At 41.6% G+C, this 22,356-nt stretch overlaps 1 protein-coding gene across 3 annotated transcripts in view; it reads right to left on the reverse strand.

The window, feature by feature from the left end:
* The window catches only part of TENT2 (terminal nucleotidyltransferase 2), a 47,952-nt gene extending 26,412 nt beyond the window's left edge, over positions 1 to 21,540 (reverse strand). Inside the window, exons 1-9 of one of the 3 annotated variants that reach the window (XM_084833389.1) lie at positions 21,233 to 21,540; positions 14,596 to 14,760; positions 14,162 to 14,278; positions 10,873 to 11,122; positions 8,621 to 8,735; positions 8,422 to 8,513; positions 6,789 to 6,855; positions 3,734 to 3,803; positions 703 to 779 (exon numbers count right to left, since the gene is read on the reverse strand). In XM_084833389.1, coding sequence (XP_084689515.1) covers positions 703 to 779; positions 3,734 to 3,803; positions 6,789 to 6,855; positions 8,422 to 8,513; positions 8,621 to 8,735; positions 10,873 to 11,122; positions 14,162 to 14,278; positions 14,596 to 14,723 — 916 coding nt within the window. In that variant the 5' untranslated portion in view covers positions 14,724 to 14,760; positions 21,233 to 21,540. Of the gene's footprint in view, positions 1 to 702; positions 780 to 3,733; positions 3,804 to 6,788; positions 6,856 to 8,421; positions 8,514 to 8,620; positions 8,736 to 10,872; positions 11,123 to 14,161; positions 14,279 to 14,595; positions 14,761 to 21,178 lie in introns of all 3 variants that reach the window. The other 2 variants (XM_084833391.1, XM_084833390.1) reach the window with 2 other exon arrangements.
* Positions 21,541 to 22,356: the final 816 nt, after the last annotated feature.

A 22,356-nucleotide genomic window follows, 5' to 3' on the forward strand; every position in this document is an offset into this window, starting at 1 on the left:
TTTTGTTATCTTGAACTCTCCCTTTCCTCCCCTCTCTCTACTGTATCCTAGTACTGTTCAAATTTAAAGATAGTAAGCTGCTTGGAGAAAGGCCTGTATTTTTAGCTTATATTCTTTAAAACCCCATGTACATTTATGTGTGTGTGTGCGCGGGCACAAATTCATTCTTCAAATATATATCCCTGTGTAGCTAAAACAGCACCACATACACACACAAGAAAATAGTAATATCAGGCCTGGGGAAACCCCAAGGTTTGCAAAAGTACAAAGTATATTTAGATAAAACCTTAAGTGGACACCCCCAAAACACCTCAATAAAGACTGAGTGGGCACGGAATGCTGGGCTGCTAGAGAAAATACCAGAAAATTAGGTGGCAGGGTAGGGGGAAGTGGAATGATTCTGGAAAGGGCATTGCTGGCAGACATCCTGAACAAGAGCACTCCATACTGCAACATTTTGTTGCAGGTCCCAATTGTTGTAGCAGTTCTATCTTTATCAATTATAGTAGTGGAAATAGTAGTCAAAACTAATGAGTAAATTATAAAGGTAATCTATATTAGACCTAAACGATGCTGTTAGGTCCTTATTTTTTATTGAGTGGTGAATAAGGAATAATATCACACAGTGATTAAATTCAGGCACATTCATTACAAAACCCCCTTCAATGTGGTTTGAATATGTAATAAAATGTACAGACTTACTGTATGCATAGGTTCTGAGAAGGAATGTATTTCTTATTCCTACAACATTGTTTACATTCAAGTCAAACTCCACACAGCTGGGGGGGGGGGGGGAGAAAAGAAATCAAGTTTATACAACCACTTTACAAACAAATCTATACTAGGTTATAATGAAAAACACTGATGGTGAAATTCTGATATTCAAAGATAAGCCTATTTTGCCAGTTAGAATACCATCTGTGTTTCGTGTGTGCACAAATGTAAAAGAAGGCTAGTATTTTCAGTATTTAGTGTCACTAATCTTAATAACTGGCTTTAAACCCTATAATTTATTGGAACAGCATGCTGTCATTTGCATCCTGAAATAATGTAGTTGGGCAATAAATTCAGTGTTCTTTCCACCATAAAGCATTTTCCACTTGACTGGGATTGCCCAGCTGCTCCACATTTTTCTGGAGTGGCCATAGATGCCTAGGATTATGTATTATTATTATTAGCATTTCTATACCACCCCATAGCCGAAGCTCTCTGGGCAGTTTACAGAAGTTAAAACATTAAATACAATACAAAAAGTTTAAAAGCCATTTACAAAAAAGCACATAAAAGCACACAATATACACAAAGAACATATATTAAAAAACACTGAACTATCAGAAATATCTAAAGACACATCCAGGACCGGATAAAACTCATCATATGCTGCCAAATGCCTGGAAAAAAAGAGGCAGGTCTTAACGTGGGGCTGAAAAGATAATAATGTTGGTGCCAGCCGGACCTCATCAGGGAGCTTGTTCCACAGAGGGGGGGCCACCACTGAGAAGGCCCTCTCCCTCATTGCTGCCTTCCGAGCTTCCCTTGGAGGAGGCACCCAGAGGAGGGCCTTAGATGCTGAACGCAGTGTACAGGTAGGTTCATTTTGGGAGTGGCGTGCCATCAGGTATTATGGTCCCAAGCCATGTAGGGCTTTATAGGTTAAAATCAGTACCTTGAACTGAGCTCGGAAGCATATAGACATATAGGATGAAAAGCTAACATTGGAAAGACTTGTACGCATGTCTAATCACAAGACATAAGGATATGGTGAAATTCCCAGATTTATCTCTGTTTAGCCATAACCATGTATAATTTTTTCATATATTACCATTACCATTTCCATTCTTATTCAATTTAATGAAAAGCAGAAACATCCCTCGGTGTGTAGACAATATCAGGATGAATGTCCAAGCTAGAGGTTTTTAAATCAAAAGGTGTTCATGGCAGCCTAGACCAGGCACACTCTGGTCTGGAAAATCTGCCCCTGAATTCTAGATAGCACAGTTGGGCTATGGACAGTCAGTGGTGAAGGAAATGCACTTGGCTTTTGGTCAAAGACACACAGTTTTATATGTTCCACTGCTGAGCACAGGCAACGATTAAGTGCTGCTCACAACCTGAATCTCAATTTGCTCCATAGCAAGCCACATATATAAGCAGACACATCATTTATCAAGGTCTTGGGAAAATGGATTCTAATGAATTCTAAAGTAGGATTGAACAACTTAATATAATTAAAGTGTAATGGATTGATCTTAGTTGGAAACAAAGCTTCTGACAGTTGTAAGTTATAATAAAAGCACAAAATCCACTTCCACTTTACTGAGATTATCAGGAAATCTTGACAAACCTTGAGTAGCAGAGATGCTAAAAATAATCAAATAAACTGACTCTGCTGTCGATGCCTGGTAAAAAGCTAAGAAATAGGAGGAAAAGGCACTTAATCACTGGGATTAAGTCAACTGTGGATGTTGGAGGAAAGCAGGAATTCCCCTCACATACCCGCAACAGAAATGGGGTGGGGGGATGTTTATTTAGCGGTCAAGGTAGAGAGATAGAATGCAGCAAGCATTCTAGTTAATGTAAATTTTAATCAGAACAGATGCTTCAAAAATGAACATGTTATATTAAAGGTCTGAACTGTAGGGAAAAATACCATATGCCTCTCTCTCAAGAAATAAGACCATCACTTTACACTACCAAAAACCATTGCACTCTCTCATGTCTTCAATCATATAATTTGAATTGTCTTATGAACATAGGAAGGTGTCTTATCCCAAGTCAGACTGACCAATCTAGCACAGCGTTGCCTAATCTAAGGGTAAGCAACCTGGAGCTGTCTAGATGTTTTGGACTGCAGCTCCCAAAACATCTCAAGGACACCAGGTTGCCTATCCTGGTCTACTCTGACTGGCAGCAGTTCTTCAGAGTCTCATGCAAACAACTATCTCATCACTTGCTACCTGATCCTTTTAACCAGAGATGTCAGGGGTTGAACCTGGGACCTTCTGTGTGCAAAGCATGTGTTCTACCATTGAGTTACAGTATAATGAATATTATCTGGTACATCTGAATGGATGCAAAGACATAGACGCAAAGACTTAAGACAGAAACGTTTTCAAGGATTAGGATAGATGGGAATAATCTGCAGGAACAAACAGAAGTATGCATCTCCCATAAATAATGCAAATCAGATATAAATTTAAACACGATAGCTTATATTTTGGGCACACTCGGCTTCTGGTGGAGTACACCCTCCCCAATGATGTACAGGGCAGAAAGGAGGGACATCCTCTCCCCTCTGCCCCCCGCCCCCAGTCTCAAAGTTTCCCACCCTCTCCTGACTGTCAGGGGTAGATAATACCCTTATCATGAACTGCAGTCCTTTTATATTTTATTAAAATAGTGAATGGAAGCCAGTTTTATTGGGGAAAGTAGGTCAGTCATTATACTGACAGCACTTCACTATAAATAAAGGCATACGAAGAGAGTACAACATAATACCAGAAAAAATAATGCACATCTTCAAGCCCCAAGAAAATCTATGAAATAGTAGTACACATTTGATTCACTTCCCATTGTCATTACAGCAGTGCCAAAAAGCAGACTGGCCAATAGTAACTTATCTAAAGAAACATACCCGACAATAGTGAAAAAGCACTCAGCACATTTTCATCTTATATTTTTTAATTCCTTCCAGAACTAAGACCTAAAAAAAATAGTCATTACAGATACTTGCCTGACTTTGTCCCTGAACTTCACTATTGGCACTTTTGCTCGAATCAGTTGAGGTCTCTCAATGTAGTTCGCTGGGAGGGGGGAAGAAAAAGTCCACTGACATCTAACAGATACACTAATTTGCAGTGAGCAAAAACACAGACATATCTTATGGAGTTCCACATTGGTCAGATAGAAGTAGGTAGCTTAAGGGTTTTATTGTATAGCAGCTCCCAGGCCATATTGCATCCAACATGAATACATTGCAAGTAGTTGTTTCCATCCATGCATGGATAAAATTTTGTTTTGACAATAATCAGATATCATTAATTCTCAAGGTCAGAACAGGCTGCAATTATTAAAACCATGACGAAAGCACACAGTTTAATGGCAGCACCTAAAAATGAAGCTAAACCCATATGATGCAGATTGGGTAGCTGAAACAGACACACACACACTCAATTCATAGAAACGATCAAGTTTACTCTTGTGAAATTTGTCAACTTGCAATTGTCAAATTTTACAAGGCATCCCTTACCACAATCCAAATTTAGCTTTGACTAAGGGCTGCCTCATGAGGGCCAGAAGGTATGTAAAGCAGCTTGTCACATGGAGTCTCTCCATCAGCACTGTATGTTCCTCGTGGCATTAGCATGGACAAGCCAGAGGGGTGATGCAAATGGCAACAGGCTTTAAAAAGTTATGCCTCCAATGTGAAGCCCCTGCTATGTACATCTTTCAAAGTCTGTTTTCATGCCCTTAGGCCTACTGTGACACTGCTACATCAGAGCAGGAGTTCGGCAATCCTGCACATTTGCTTGTGCCTCTTTTGGTTCCTGTATCAGGACAATCTTACAGCTCTTGTTGGTCTTAAGTGGCCAGCAAAGAAATGAGACAAGGGCTTAATTCTATATGTTAACTTGTTGACCTTACCTTTATGTCTAAAGCGTCACCTTTGTCTGGACATCTGAGGCAATATTTAAAGGTAGGTAAGATTTATCAGTGCATTATCCTACTTTGTTCAGAAGAAAAAGGATAAAGCCAACAGCTGGCAGTTGTGATGAATGAACAGCCCCTGCTACCTTGTGCTTTTGGCCATTGCTCCTTACCAACAGGTAAGGCCAACAGTAGCCATCTCTAAAATTACTATGAGATAGCACATGCACAGCATTGGGCCTTTCCTTTTCCTAGGACAGACATTCATGCCAGATCTTCTGCATGTGGATAAAGCATTTTTTTTCTTTAAAATGGACCTTCAGTAGTTCTAGATCTCTGGGGACGCGATGTAGCATGGGGGAAAGGAATCAGTTCCAAAATACTGTCCTGAAAGTCACCCCCAATACTTCAGAGAATATAAGGAGGAAAGTACTGGATGGAATTGGGGTGGGAGAAGAGAAGTAATCCTTTTCTTTTTCATAATGGTCAATATTCCCAATTAAAGCAGTAAAATTGCTCTACATCACTGACCTAAGTTAGAAAATGTGGTCGATCTGTGAGTCTGTGGTCAACTACTGCAAAAGAAAACTAATATGCATTACAATACCACATAACAATGGCCTGGTTCACACATCACGCTAAGCCATGGTGATTTGTTATCATGGGTGGTTGCAGGTGGCTTAGTGTGACATCCAAACTTGGAGCAGTTCTTCTGTCATGAGTTGTTTTTTGCAAACAAGCCACCATGAAACCCATGGCATGTAGTAGGGTTGCTTAGGACACTTGTGCTCAGGGTGGTTTTTAATGACATCTGAGCCTGGCAGGGCAATTTTATTGTGAGTTGTTGGGAACAGCCAGAGTGGTGAAAACCCCTAATGCTCCTCACGATCTCACCATTCTCCCTCATCCCTTCTCCGTGCCCTCCGCCTGAGGATGGATTAAAAAAAAAATTCTTATACAAATCTTGCAGAAGGGACACCAGAGAGAGTCCTGAATTTTTTTTCCAGACCCGCGCAAGTGCACAAGAGTGAATGTCTACTGCTAGGAATTTTCTGTAATTTTCCCCTCTGTTTTACTGCTCTGCCTTGAAATTTGTGCAATTTTCCCCTCCTCTTTACTACTCTGCTATGGAATTTGCATATGTTTACCCACTCAGTCCCTGCTCTGCCTTGAAATTTGCATAGGTTTAGCGATCTCACACACTGCTCTGCAGCCCTCCGCTCTGTAACCCACATGTATGTGTGATAGCTAGCAATGGAAACTAGCGGAGGAAAGCGATAATCACAATTGGGGGAGGGCAGTGGGGAGCCAAAAACAGCTGATGGATGTAGGAAAGAAGGTGCTTTAGGGGTAGGCGTTATTACTACAGTAGAACATGAAGCCTTAAAAAAAGATGTTTGCTAGCAAGGGAAGCACTGAATTAGAGGATGAAATTGACAAGAACATTGACAAGAGCGGGATATGGCTAATCTAAGCTCAGTGGCGGATAGGCAATTCTGCAGCTCTGTGCACTTGCGCAAGACCCCTGAAATATTTTTTTAAATGTTTGCAAATGCATTCATAACCGGTCAGAAACTTAAAACCCTTCAGCAATCTGATACAAGAGGGGAATTCCTCTCATGAGCTGGCAACCCCAGTGGACCAATTGCAGAAAGGGTGCTGACATAGGAAACAAGGATTTCTGCCACAAAGGCCCCTGGAATACATGTCAGCAGGAGCCAGGAGGACTGAGGGAGAAACAAGCCATGGCAAGCTGCCAAGAGTCTGTTGTGAGTAATGGACAAGCCACCCACCCACTGTGGCTTATTCTCAGGGTGGCTTAGCATGATGTGCAAACTCGCCCAATGTCTGCCCTGTACTGGGGGGCGGGGGAGAAGGGAAGGGGAATTATATTCTGCTTCTCAGTAAAATGCACCCAAAGTGGCTTACAAACAAATATCCATTAAAAAGTATACAATAAAAGCTTTCTAAAACATTAGAAAGCATATAGTTGATAGAAATCTAGATGCAGGCCACTCAAGTAGGCATAAACGTAGCCTTAATTATTTAAACCTTTTCATGCAAGTATTTCTCTCCTGTTAGTGAATACTGTAAAAAGATCACCAACAACAATTTCACTATGAAAGTGGTCTAGAACTTACAAAGCTTCCTACAGAAGTGTCTTTGGAGTAAGCCGAGTATGTGTCTTGCTTCAGTCTTCTGATTCATCTGAAATAATTTACCATCATCAATACTTGGACATGTATAGAAAATGATTGAATATTTTATTTCAATTGGAAACATCTAGCAAAATGAATACATAATACCGAGCAAATTTACAAGATCAAAGTGTATGCAATCTTTTCCCTTCATGAAGTGGTAACTGCACAGAAGGCAGTGAGTGGGTGCGAGTCCATTGGCCTCAGCCCTCACCATCACTGTTCCTGCAGCCTCCCAGATATTGGGGGCTGAATGTCTGCAGCAGGGATCCTTTTCTACTCGAGTAAGCTCCCAGTAAAATTTAAAACCCTAGAAGATCAGGGTTCTAATTGCGCTGGGAGCCTTCCAAAGTTGAAAATCCCTGGTACTGCAGAAATTTAGCCCCCAACACCTGGGAGACTGCAAGAATACAGATATGCAGGAGGGCGTGGGACCAATAGGCAATGGTAATCAAGCAATGGTAATCACATGGAGGATGGAACATCTGAATACGGCTTGTCTTCTTTACATCCACCTTTACAACATTATTACTTTGCATTTCATGTTAAATAATAACTCTGACACCCATATGCCCACTATAAAACAAGACCAAAGGACTACAGAACTCATTTAAGAAGTATTAATCTTTTTCCGTATTTCACCTCAAGATATTCATCATAATACCATACTTCATAAGAATAAAACAGCCAAATTAATGGATAAACCAAGATCCCGGCAGTTAGGTTGCAGTTCCTAAAACACAAATTGAAGCCCCTACATATAAGGTGTATTTCACATAACTAGCACTGCTACTACACTCACTCATTAGTGGCTTTTGCAAGTGATGTGAATGCAAGATTTTTTAAAATTGATTAAAGCTAATGTAGCATGTAATGCAGGAGACCAGCACTTTTAATTTAAGTGATTGTACCCAGAAATGTGATTATTTTATACAAATTATCTGGTGGAGCTGCATTTTCCATTCCGGTAAACAGATAGCATTTGAAAAGATGCACATTATCCATCACTAATTGCCCTTATTTTGTTTCAGAAGCACAGAATGCAGGTCGTGCTCCTGGGAAGTGTGCCTCTCCAGATGTTAAAAGAACTGGTGGATGTTATATCGCACTTTTCTTCTTCAAACGGAGGAGTGCTTCTATCATACACAGAAGAGAATATGCACGTGAATTGTACAAGTGTGTCATGGAGAGTCTGATTGTCCACCATGCAGAGAGGACAGCCTGGTAACTGTATGAACTGGTTCTATGAGTACAAAATTATAAACATTTGACCAGGTATAGTATAATTTGGGGAAATATCATGCGGGGCAAAAAATGCAAAAAGAAACATTCAGATTTAACCACTGTTTGTGAAAGTAGCTTTAGGATTCCTTTTGAAGGAATATCCATTCTCTTTCCAACAGACATAGGAAATCTAGATTTTATTCCTGAATTTGTTAACAATTTTTGGCATCATTTCTCCTTCCCACAGTAGCTCTCCTTTATATCTTGCTCTCAAAAGAAACACATAAATTACCAATTAGTATCTTTATAAGTCATATCCATTGTGTGAACAAGTTTTCCTTTTTGTACTTACTGGCTCCTCTTTAACCACTAGGCACAAGTCACCATCACTGCTACGAGTACCAAATCCATTTAGTGAGGATCCAACCAAAAATAGCCTACTATCTGCAAGGCAAGAACCATACAAAAGATCTAAGCCTATGTCTTTAGAGGTCACTCACTAAAAGTCTGATTATTCAAGTGTGTAATAAATATGGAGAATTACAACATACTTGGAAAGATCTGCTGAATTTCCCTTTGGAGTTGTGTTCGGCAAAGCTCTTTTTTGTTCAAGTCATAGGTTTGTTGTTGACATGCTTGAAATAACTCCAGTACTTGCTGACTTAGCTTTACATATACAAAACACAAAATTACATTTACAAGTATCAGTATGATCTTCTAAATATATGTAGAGCATGCGTTTGTGTATACACATACACTTTTTAGAATGCTGCTTTCCCCAAAGTCATCAGATTCACAGAAGAACTCACTGCAAGCAAAGACTTTAGCCAGACCCTGATTAGTAAGCTTAGATATTTCTAGGCAGGGCAGGCTAATTTTGCTATTCTATAGATTAGTCACCGAGTCAAGGAACCTCTATCTTTGGAAGTCATAGGCCATCAAAGCTCAAGTTTGATGTTGGCCACAAACACACTAACCTTGCTGCAAGAATACATGGGTGCATTGCATTCCTATTGCTCCTATAACACAATCAGTACCAGAGAAGTTAGGTCAGAAGACACAGGGTTGGATCCATAATTTGCCTTCTGCAAGAGGAAGGGCTCCAGTTGCAGAAGGTCCCCCCATCTGATTTTTCGGGATCCCCCCTTGCCCCACACCACAGCTCACACATTCAACACAATCTGATTCTCCATGGAGCATTTTCAGGGAGCTTGAGGGGCTGCCATGGGAAGGAGGGGGTGGGGAAGTCCATTTCCACCAGCAAAATTGATCCAGCTTAAATCTGGATCCAATCCAGTGTCCTTAGTCAGTAGCTTTGGAAGGCAGGATTTCAACTAGAGCACAGGTAGGCAACCTGGTGCCCTCCAGAGTTTTGGGCTACAACTCCCATAAATCCCCAACCACTGCCCATGCTGGCTGGGGCTGATGAGAATTTAAGTCCAAAACATCTGGAGGGCACCAGGTTGCTTACCCTGGGCTAGAGAACAGTGATTCAACTAACTCGGGGCATATTTGTTTCCCACATTATTTTCTTTTAAAGCCTTACACCAGTGTTCCACAAACAGGTGACACCTGGGACAATGGCCCGAATCCAACAGGGCGCTTATGCCTCTGCCAATTCTCTTGCGCCCCACTAATTCTGCTGCACAAGCAATGTGTCCCGCTAATTCCATTGCATCAGCGGGACCCACTGGTGGCACAACAGATATTTAGTGCTTCTCAGAGGAAGCCCTGAAACGATCGGAAACAATCATTTCTCAATTGGAACAGGTCGGCGGAGCTCCCTTACGCAAGCTCTGCCAACTTGCCCAATTCCAGAAATGAGCATTTTTGCTCATTTCTGGTTGCCTCAGAAGCACCAAATTTTCCTTCTGCAACCAGTGGGTCCCGCTTGCAGACAGGATTTGGCAGGGTGTTAAGGGAATCAGCAGAGGTGTAAACGCCCCACTGGATTCCTCCCATAAATTCCCCATTCCCTTTCCCTTATTTGACTTGGAGACACACTTCACTCTGTCGAATATATCATCCTATGTGTTTTTTCAATCCACTTCTAGAACGGAGGTAGGCATCCTCCTTGCAACTGCAGAGTAGCCCAGTTACCATCACCCCTCGGAATTCTGCCATTCCCTTTGCAAGCACTCAAGGCTCAAGGAGGTAACTGTGCTTTCTTGGCAAAGCTGACACTTCAGAGTTTCCCCTGCAACTTTCAGCTGTAGGGCCGAGTGTTTCAAGGAATCCCAGTCCACTCTTCCTTGCTCAGGATGATGTCACTACCTTTACATTGACAGACAGCAGGAATTGACATCAATACTACACAAGTTTAACTTACTCTGAGAGTCAGTGTGGTGAATACATCCAACCATGGATAGGGATGAATTTCGTTTGCTACATATTTTTAAGCAAACTGACCCAACTCTCACTTCCCAAACTAATATGGGGATGGGGACAGAGTTATCCTTTGGACTGTATACTACTCAGAATTTTGGGATGCTGTTCTTGGCTCCAAGGTTACAAACAAAAATGTGAATGTTAGGGAAAGTTGTGTTCAAAATAAAAGTGAACTTCTATGCATTCTTTTAAAAAAAATATTTGCAGACTGAATACATGCAAAACTAACATGGAGTTGATATAGAGTGATTCATCCATCACTACATCCAACACATTGGCTCAATTTTTTTAAGGCACGCTTCAGCCACGCTTAGTAGCACAATAGTGAGCTCTACCACAGAGTTTGTGAGTGGCTGCTTAATGCAGAAAACTTAACTAGAACAGAAGGCAAAACAGGACCTGTTATCAATCTTACCTTATCTTTGGCCACAGGGAGTGCAGTTTCTGCAGGGTCAGGAAATGAAGCTTCTCGTAAGGGGGGCACACATCCCGTCAAATCAGAGATGTAATGCGCTTGAAATAATGGTGAAGAAATTGATCCAGGAAATGAATGCCTGTGATCTTCAGGTAAAGGCACTAGTTGGTTAGATGAAGCTGATCCACGGTGAGGTGAATGAAATCGCTGACGCTTTACTTCATAAGGAACACTCTGTTCTTTTAGCCTCCTAAAAATGTAAGAAGGGGATTGGCTACTCCAGTTTTGCTCCTTAAAATATGCAACAAATGTTAACCGTAGAGACTTCAGTTGTAAATGCTACCAATTAATAATTGTGATTATTCCAACAAGACTGTGTTATTATCCTTTTTAAAAGAGGGATGCCCAACTTTGATGCTAAGCAACTAAAGTCTTAAACAGGGAACTCAAAAGAATGCAAAATTGCTCAGTTTTTGTCCCATGGAAAGACAGCACTAGATCAAAATGAAATACAAGTTTAAGCTACCCAAAGTTGAAATCTGACCAAGCCATTCTTGTGCAGAGCTGGTATAATTTTCTTTCTCAAATACTCCCTGTTCAAGAGAGTAATTCTGTATCTTAAAAACAGTGCTTCAGTGAGAAGTTCTGTGCAATGTGTACCCAGTGATAAAGACAGGAAGAAAGAGGGGAGAGATGGAAAAAACTTACCAAAATAGCCATTCAAAATGTAGAATGTGTCTGTGTAGGTTTAGATTGTACAGACAGTAAAGTGTTTGATCTGGGCAAAAAAGATCAAAGAGGTCTTGATCTTTGATCAAAAAGATGTCATTTGGCAATACAGATTAATGCAGTTATAGTCAACTTGTATTACAAAATGTCTTGCCTTCAACAGCCATTGTCAGTTTGGTATGATGTCGTTACTTTCAGAACAACAACGTGGATGATGAACACCACCCTTACATGGATCGCATTAAAGCTGGTTCACACATTCTCAACTCGGGAAATACTGGCAAAGGTTCCTGCCACACTTGCAGGAAACATAGTCATCATATTTCAATCATAGCTGCAGCCAACTGCTTGTAGGGTAAGGGATCGCAGACAGATCATAATGGCAGTCAGGCCTCTAAATGTCACTAGAAGGGCTACTAGAGTTTGTCAGGAGAAGGGGAAAATGCACCAAACTGGATGAAAGGAAGATTCCCCAGAAAAGCTGATAATCAGTGTTTTGAACTGATCATTAGTGCAACTTCAGAGAAAGAATACTGGGGTCCAAATCCATTCAGTGGCAGGTTAAAATACTCATGCCTAAGAAACATCTGATCATCCAAATCAAACAAGGAACACAGTGTATTTTCTGAGATAAATTTACCCTTATTGGCATTAACATTTACGGAATGAAAATTCAGCCAAATCTAATAGGGAAAAGCTTTCTGGAATTCTTCTGAGGCACAGTCATTGCTTTTTCAAGACATAGTTCTATCAGCAGTTTAAGATATACATTTACACAAATGTCATCCCTGCCCCCAAGAGCAAAGGTGGAGGTTTCTGCCATGGAGTTGGCAGCCTTTCACCAACTGGCCTGTTTGCTAGGGCCAACAAAAGCCATTAAAATTTATTTATTTATTTATTTATTTATTTATTTATTTATTTATTTAATTTCTATACCACCCAATAGCCAAAGCTCTCTGGGCGGTTCACAAAAATTAAAACCAAACAGCACACAATAAAATGCATATAAGTCTTATGTTATTTGTGTCACTTTCACACATAGCTGATGCTACATTACATTGAATACAAGCATTTTCTATCTGCAAGTCTCAGTCAGGGTTCAGCATATGAACCTCTTTAAATACTGAATTAATTTATATATTTGCTTTTGAAATTAGCCAAGGGCTATATCCAATGTTATGGGAGCGTACTTCAACTTGCAAAATGGGACTTCACCTTCCTCTCCTCCCCTGCACACACCCCAAATCTGCTCTAAATGGTCCCCCAACCCTCTGGAGAAGATCTGGGGACATACAGAGGGATGAAGGTGGGAGGGGAAATCTGTTCCACTTGCAGACGGATACCACTGGACACAAACCCAAGTCCTGAATATGAATCAACAGAAATTGGATTCTGAGACAAAAAGATTCCTCTCCCACCTCCTCAACAAAAATGCCATCTTTTATTATAGGTTCAGACAGCAATTCTACTTTAACCCCAAATACTCCCACACATGTTAAAAAAAACTTAGCCTATTATGTTGGTTCAAGTTACATGCAAACATAAGATTGTCAAACAAGTGCCACAAGCTGAAAATCATAGTTCACTCACTACAGTGCATATAAATAAGAAAACCACACATATAAGATGTCTTGATATAGCTGGGATAGTCACATTTCATTTCTCACAGTTTCATACCAGCCAGGGGCTGAGGCACAGAAATGCCAAGGTCTCCTCTCTTTATCTGCATATGACATGACTCCATTATTTTCAGGAAAGGCACAAAAGAAACAAAATAGATGTCTATGGTTATTTTCCTTTGTAGTTATGGGAAGGAAGCAGTCTCTCCCTGGTTTTTTCCTGCTTAGTTAGAAAAAGATGCTGGTAGAAGCGCACTGAGTAACTTAACTGAGGGATGAGCCCATAGGTGTAATGAAATTCTGGATCCAACCCGAAGGCTGCATTTGGCTGTCACATTAACCCATGGTTTAGCTTGTTGAAAATAAGCCACAGTGAGCCTCAGGCTTGTGTGCTGCCTCCGTCACTCTCCTTCTCTGGCACAGCTGCAAGGAGAAGTTCAGAAGCTTTCACTTCCAATTTCCATAACCACAGTTTAGCGTATTGTCTGAAACCTAAATGATGGTTTATCTTAACTATGGTTTGTTTAAACAATCCAGCTTCATAACCCATGTCTTGAAGAAGCTTGTTAAAACAAACCATAATTAAGATTAACTAGTTTGTTGGGGCTGGACATGACAAGTTGGAGTTATTCCAAAATGGAAGCAAGAGTTTCTAAATTCTTTCCTGTGGCTGCACCAGGGGAGGAGAGCAAAGGGAGAGCTGAAGGCTTGCTGCAGCTTGTTTGTGCTCATCACATTAAGCTATGGCTTGCATGATGCCCGAAGATGGCCACCATAAACAAACCTAAGTTTTTAAAACATCAAAGATGCATATGCCTAATTTTTAAAAGCTATTTTATTATTAGATTTGTATTTTAAATTTTATTCTAAAAATAAAATTTTGACTACAGGAAATAACCCCTCTTTTGTCTTATCCATAATTATCCATATGACATACTTACTTTCTTCCTCGGAATGATGCAGGCGCAGCTGATGCATGCACTGGGCTGCCATTTCTATAGGCAAAGGGTGGTGGTGAAACCGGTGGGATGATTGGAAGATTGCCACTCACCAGAGTCCTAGAAAGATTAAGATGTCATATTATTACTCATGCAAATTACTGTTTTAAAAATATAATCATATAGTTGTTTAAGTAATAATGTGTTCACATGCATGCTACAATTCAATACTTCAACTCCTTCGTACAAGATGCAACACAAATTACTCAAGCAGATTATTCAAATTTGATCTCCAGTAATGGAAGACAACTGCAAAGCCCACCTGGACATCAAATAACTTCTCTGTGATGGTTTGTATGATAGGTTTTAAAAATCCTAAGAATTGTTTTGAGAACACAAGCCTTTCACCCTTCAGGTTAAAGTCCTACCATACTTACGTTGTACTCTGGAATTGCTGGTGAAAGAGAACAGGAGGTACGTTCACTGGAAGATTAATGAAGAAGTTGTACTGTTGCCGTTCAAGTGGAAAGGGTGGAGGACCCAAGTTGGAAGAATTTGGGAACATGCTCTTCTATGCTGAAAGTGAACATGTATTCTTCTACCTAAATCAAATATTTTTTTAAAAAATCTGAAATTAGACAACTAAAAACATCCACTCACAATGCTTACATTTGACAGCTGCTACCCAAACTGATTACTTCAGTGTGATTTTTGGCAATCAAATAACAGACTGTTAGAATATCACTTATCTGTGAATATTTACGGGCAAAAATATAAATTAGCATTTACTATTTTCCAAAAGTTCTCGGAAATCAAAGTAGCACCCCTCTTCCCATTCAGAATTCATCTGTGTTACCTTCAAACTACATTCTCATGAAACACCCAATATTCATGAATAGCATCCACAATGATGCTACAAACCAGAAAGACTAATTCCCAAAGAGGTAACTGTGTTATGGTGCCAGAAAGACTAACTGACCCTAAAAATATTTTAGAAGCCTTTATTTGTTGGCCACTATAAACATGACGTTATGTGTTAGAAAACAGTAATTCACCCCCCTCCCCTTCAAAAATTAAACTTCTATAGAATGTGGTGGAATCTCCCAATTCAATAAACAAAAGAAGATGCCCAGCCAAGTTCCACTTTTACACTTGACAGTCATTGCCTACATTTGCATTCTTCTAATGACCCTCTTCCCCTGCACATACATGTTTTGCAGATACATAACCAGAAAGTAATATTCCCCTCCACCATGTAGAATATGAGAGGATCCTGCTGAATCAGACTCAGAATCCATGTAGTCCAGCAGCTTATTTCCAACAGAATGCAGACATGCTCACAGAAGCCTATTAGCAGGGCATAAAGGGAACAACCTCTCCTTCTATTTATCCCCAAACCGAGGGTAGGCTCCCTAGGCTCCTTTTAGCCATTATGCTTAATGACCGACCTGTCCTTCATGAATTTGTCTAATTTTCCTTTAAAACCAGCTAAACTAGTGGCCATCACATCTTGTGGCAATGAATTCCATAAAATGATGATGTGCGGTGTGAAATAATGCTTTATTTTGTCTGTCGGGAATCTATCACCACTCAATTTTCACTGGGTGATCCCAATTTCTAGTATTATGAGAAAGAAAATGTGTGTCTGTCCCATTTTCTTCACAACATCCATAGTTTTATAAGCCAAGTCTATCATGTTTTCCTTTAGTTTTCTTTTCCCTAATCTAAAAAGTCTAAAAGGCTTCCTCACAGGGTATTCTAATCCCTTGATCATTATGGGTGTTTTCTACACCTTCTCTTGCCCTACAACATCTTTTGAGATTGGAATACTGTGTACAGTTCTGGTTGCCCAAACACACTGCACTAATTCACTCAGTTTGTAGCACTTTGCAATTTCCATAGGTTTTCACAATCCTGAAGAACTCAGTGCCATCTGCAAACTTGACTAAGCGCTCACCACTTACTCCAGATTATTTATGGTTATGTTAAACACCAGTTCCAGTACAGATTCTTTGGAGACTGCTTACTTCCCTTGAAGTAAGCAGTCTCCATTTATTCCTACCTTATTCTTCCTGTACTTTTAACTAGATACTGATGCCTTAAGAGAACCTTTTCTCTTTTTTATGACTGCTAAGTTTACTCAGAAGCCTTTCAAGATGTATTTTGACAAAAGCTTTTCAGATCACTCCAGTTCACACACTAGCTGACCTTCACAAAGAACTCCAGAAGGCTGGTGGGGCAGTACGTCCCTTTGGTGGGTATCACCTCATTTTGATTCCTCTTCAGTAAAGCTTGTTCTGTGTTTAATAATTCTGGGTATAATAATGTTTTCCACTAGTTTACAGAGAACAGACATTAGGCCAACTGGCCTATAATTTGCCAGCTCATCATTAGGAAAGGGATCAAAAATTAAACAGCAATATCACTGATACTTTTATACAAATCTATGGTATGACTGTGTACAGTTCTGGTCCTACATCTAAAAAAAATGTACAGCTGGAAAAGGTAAAGAAAATGGCAACAAACTGATGGAAGGATGGAGCAAGGAAAGGTTTGGGGAGTTTGAGTTTAGAAAAAAAGGCAAGTAACCAGGGACATGTGAAAGTTATATACAATTATGCATGGTGTAGAGAAAGTGGACAGGGATATTTTTCTCTTATGGGCCCCTTCTAACCCTACTATTCTATGATTCTATGCATCTCCTTTTATAATATTAGAATCTGAGGTAATCCACCAAAGCTGAATAGTGGGAGTAACAGGGCAGATGAAAGGAAGTAGTTAACACAGCACATAGTTGAACTATGGAATTCACTACAAGATGTGGTGATGGTCACCAAGTTAGATGGCTTTAAAGGGGGATTTGACATGTTTGTGGAGGAGAAGGCTATCATAGGCTACCAGTCATGAGGGAAATACCCTCGCCCACTACTGCTGCCCAGCAACTGGAATTCAGAGGCATGTTGCCACTGATCCTGGAGGTAGCACATGCCCATCATGTCCTGCTTGTGGGCTTTCCATAGGCATATGGTTGGCCACAGTGAGAAAGAGGATTCTGGACTAGATAGGCCCTTAGTCTGATCAAACAGAATTCTTATTTTCTTATTCCCTTCCCTGTTCTTTCTATATATCTCATTAGTGGTCAACGATTATGGCTTGGCTTACAAGCCAAAGCCATAACTTTTGTCACTGCTGACACTTCCCTGAATCCATGTGCAGAGAACTCAGGCAAAGAAGGGGTGCTTTCCCTTGCACTGGACTTCTGAAAAGGTGAAAAAAAGAGTTTGCTGCTGCCCACAGCAAACGGCCAATGGGAAGAACGAGAAACTACTCCTCTTCTACATAGTGTGTGTGTGTGTGCATGTGGGGTTGTTTCTCTCCTGCAGAAACACTATCCTCATGCAGAAAGTACCAGCAGTACGTCACTGCTGCTGCGTCTGCAAAAGCTCAAAGGAAGGGGAAGGAGAAGTCACTCCTCAATCCTTTTCTACAAGTTTTCCTTTGAGCGGAGTGTGCAACTTATGGGGGCCAATTTCTCCTCCTGGAACCCACTGGGGGCCACATGACTTGCAATACATTTGCTACCAAAATCTGGTGGCCCAGCAGCAGCAAAAGCCTTTCTGCTGCTAAAACTCAGTGATGTGGCAGCCAAAACCATGGTTTCCTTCATTGAAAATAAGGAGGAAATCTGGTTACGTGTTGCCCAACTCTGCCATAGAGAAAAGGGACTTTTTCTTTCCCTTCTTATTGGGATTTTGTTAGAGGCAGCCACAAGGGACTGAAACATACAGAAGACACCTCTCCCTTCTTTCCTATTCTCTGTGGAGGAAAGGAGATGTGATTTTGCAACAAGTAACTGCTTCTTCTTGCAAAATCTAATGAGAAGGGAAAGAAACAGGGAATAAAAAAGTTTCCCCTTACATTAAGTGCCAGCATGCCTTGCAACCATTTCTTGCAAAAACTCAACAAAAAGGGAGAAAAATGAAGGGAAATTCTTTTCTTCCCCATTTTTCCTCACAGTTCCCATTCAGTTTTTGCAAGTAACAGTGAGGCACGGTTGACGCTCTCTTTCAAAGCCCAATGTGCAAGATAGAAAGTTCCTCTTCTATACACCCTATTCCCTATGGAGGAAAGAGTTTTTCTCCTGATAGTTATGTTTTTGGAGAATGTGCTACCTTGCTGCTGCTCCCTGGAAAAAAAAAACTGAGTAGAAGGGAAAGGGAAGAAAGGGTGTGTGGTTCCTCTTCTACTGAGGCTGTGCTGGTCCTTTTTGCAAATGCCCAGCACCTTTTCTTTCCTCTGTGAAAAGGAGAGGATGCAATACAGGAGAGGAGAGGATGCAATACAAGCTAGGCTTCTGAAAAAAGCAGAATGGATAAAAATCAATGCTTTTTGTAAAAAGAAAAAAATCAAACTTTGGATTTTTAAAAAATTAAACTGATTTTTAAAAAAATCATAAATAAAATATTAAATTTATCACTCAAAAATAACATACCTACAATGAGCATTAATTTCAGTTTTTCATCACAACAAAATGACTCTGTCCAGCTTAACTAACAACTCTTGCTTTTTTTTCTTTTCTTTTTTTAAAGTTCTGGGCTTTCAGTTTTTTCCCTGACTAAAGTCACATGAGCAAAAGCTAGATGGGATTGTTGTTGTTCTGTGCTTATGTGGTGGTGATGCTGGGCCAAGTTAGTTATGACAGAAAGTTACGATAAGAAAAGAACTGTTGGGAGACAAGGCTGAAAGGAATACTGGGGTGGCCTGGGAAGAAAGTGTACTATAGTGTTTGTATATGTGGTTTAGTTCTTACTATTCCTAATGTACTGCTGCAGCATGTGCAGCTTGACAGAGATAATGAGTATTACATTCTACTTCCAAATTAATAAAAATCATGTTGTCTAAAAAATTTACAGAAAATATACCCTCAGTGTTGTAAAATGCTGTACTGAGTTGTAAATTAACATGTTTTAGTGATCAGATTTGCACCACTGTTTAAGAAATATGTGAACTATCAATGACAACTTGGCTTTTCTTGTGGCTATTTAAATTTAAATAAATGAATCAATTCACCTTGACGTAAGACAATCCCTTCTAGATGGAAGCACAGTGTTGCACACCAGATGAAGGAATGACCCTCACAACTGACAAGGAGGCAAGTGGGTTTGTTGAACCATGCATCTAGGAATGGCGGAGAATTTCTCCACCAATTCCCCCAAAATTGTTGGGGAAATCCCCCCCCAGGATGGGACTTATCTCCTTCGAATGTCCCTCTCGGTGGCGGGTCCCGGCGGCATTTCGGCGACAGCGGCAGCCGGTCTTCCGACCTGCTGCCGCCGCCACCATTACAAAGTAAAGTTAAAAAAAAACCACACGTGATAGGCTACGTAACGATTTACATAGCCTATCACGGCTAGATTTTCAAAGTCAGCCGTGATAGGCTACGTATATCACGTGATAGGCTACGTATATCACATAGCGTTGCCCTTATTTTCGCCATAGTCTACATAAATCTTTATGTAGACTTCCCGTGCCCAAATAAGGAACGCAAATGCGCTTTTGCGTATGCGCTTTTTTTCTCTCTCTCAAAGTCAGCCGTGATAGGCTACGTAACGATATACGTAGCCTATCACGGCTGACTTTCAAAATCTAGCCATGATAGGCTACGTAAATTGTTACGTAGCCTATCACATTTTTTAAAAAACTTTACTTTTTTATTTCGTGGCCGGGGAGACAGGGAGCTTCCCCCCGGCCTGAATTTTGGCCGGGAGGGGCGGGGCGCCTCCCCCCTGGCCTGAACTTCAGCCGGGAGGGGCAGAGCGCCTCCCCCCTTGCCAAGAATTTTGGGGGGAGAACCGAAGCGCCTCCCCCCCACCGCAAAGCAAGCTGCGGGACCAGGTAAGGGACTTTCGTCCAACCTTACATGCATCTCATTTTGAATGGCAACCACATCTCACTGATTTCGCCAGATTTCTGATATGGACGCTATAGTTATGATCACCTTTTAAGTTACTACCACTAGCATCTAAACATGCATAAGTGGTGTGTCTTCCTCCACATCTTCTGCTGTGTACAATTTACAATTCTTTGGTCTCTTTAAACAGCTGTAATCATTTTGAACGCACTTTTTGTCAAGTTCTATTCCATGCCATTCTGATTACCTTAAACATTTATACCAATAGCCATAAAGAACCAGGTAGTCTCCACAGCAGTTAAAATAAAAAATGAAATGCCATCTAGCAGATTAAAGCAAGGTTTTGCAAAGTCTCTTATCTACCATCAGTCAATAGTGGTGGACAAAGCAGTACTTCCCAGTAACTTGTCTGCAATTACTGGTCCTCCAAACAGTGTTCCCCTTGCCCAACATAGTTGAAACCCCTGGACAGAGGATTGAGTAACCCACCAACAAAGCCTAGAACTTCTTTGTGCACATTCAAGTTATTCCTTCACACAATTTTAGTAGTTTGGAAGCATTTGCAAGGCTCCAAAGACAACACAAGCCCTAGCAAACTAACGCAGAACACATTAGGGAAGGGGTAAACTACAGAGAAAGTAAAACCTTGAAAAACACCACTGACTTCACATATGACCCACTGTTATTTGGGGCACGGTATAGCCAGGAGTTGCAGGAATTGACACATGCAGCTTGTCAGGCTTCTGAGGACACCATTGACCTACTGGTGCATCTTGTGCTCATTTAAAATCTGAGATGTTTTAAATGAACTGTAATTGACTTAGGGCACAATCCTATGCATGTTTAGACAGAGAAAAGGCCTACAACTCCCAGCATTCCCCAACCAGCTGGCTGGGGAATGCTGGGAGTTGTAGGCCTTTTCTCTGTCTAAACACGCATAGGATGGCACCCTTAATGCGGCTTTATAATTACGGCGATTGCATTTGTTTGTTTTGTGAACCGCTTCGAGCACACCGTATTGCAGAAAATGCGGTATACAAGTACACTGGCTATGACTGTAAATAACCGGCGTCACCGCAAGCCAACCGCGACTCCCTCGAAGATCTCACCAAGTCCCCCGGCGAGTACTCCCAGCACCGCCTTCGCATCGGAGCGCTACCCACCCCAGCGCCTCATCGACAGCCGCTCCGCCACGCCTCAGAAACGAGCTCCTCTTCCTTCTCCCGTCACCTCAAACCCCGCCGGGCCTGGCGCTGGGCTCGCCGTGAAATGGAGACCAGCCGAGCAGCCTGCGCTTGGCCGAGCAGAAGCCCAGCGGCGGCACACGCCCTCGCCGCCGCCGCCGCCGCCCGAAGAGGCTCGTTCAACTTACTCCGGCGGACACGCGGGGGCTCGAGAGAGGCAGCCGACTGGGCAAGGCCCAGCGCGCTCCGAAGCCAGCGGCCTCCTCTGTTTTCCTTCCCTCCTCTCTGGAAAGGAAAGGGAGGTAGAACCCTACGGAAGCAAGCCGGAAATGCTCGCATGAGACCATCTCTATGGCTGCGGCCTGGCTCTGCCCCCGGATCCGGAGCCAACGGGCCGGAAGTGGCGGCGTCACAGGGAGCGCCCGAGCGCGCCCACGCTGCGATTCAGCCGCCTCCGTGGCTTCTAGCCCCGCCCCGCCCCGCCCCGCCCCGCCCCGCCCCAGCCTCCGCTCCGTAGTCTCGCTCTGCGCATGTGCCACAGCCGGTGTCTCCGTAGCGACACGCTGAAGCGCTCCTACCGAGGCGGAGAAGCGGCGCTGGAATCCCAGCTCTGAGCGGCGGACGCTTTATTTCAGGCTTAGACTGAAAATACAGTGTTATCCATCGTTACAATATACGCGCGAATTATATGGGTTTCCTTTTCAGAGCAAGTGAGAGAGTTGTTATTGGGTGAGTGGAACTCGCTCTTTAACTTCACCTGCTACGATTTTATTACTCGGCTTGCGCAGCCCAATCAAATGCACATTTTCTCTTAAGAAAGTCCCAACGGGAAGGGCCATAGTCGCTGGCGATATATTATTTCCATGAGGTATCTTTTACGTGCCATGCTTCTTGTTTTCAATATTTTGGGTTTCTTCTTTTGATTAATATTGTGGAGAGGTATGCTCCCTTCAGCGTGTTAAAAACAAAGTGGAACGCAGAGATACTAATGAATTAGAAATAATAGTATTAACATGCACGGTCTTTGATTATGTATGAGAAGAGGCAGACTGGCAACCAATCTTTAGCCTATCTCTAGTGGGTATTTAACCATATTTGAAATT

The sequence above is a fragment of the Heloderma suspectum genome, chromosome 2 (genome assembly GCF_057233095.1).
Source record: "Heloderma suspectum isolate Gila_16-S chromosome 2, 16-S_ref, whole genome shotgun sequence".
Lineage (NCBI taxonomy): Eukaryota > Metazoa > Chordata > Lepidosauria > Squamata > Helodermatidae > Heloderma > Heloderma suspectum.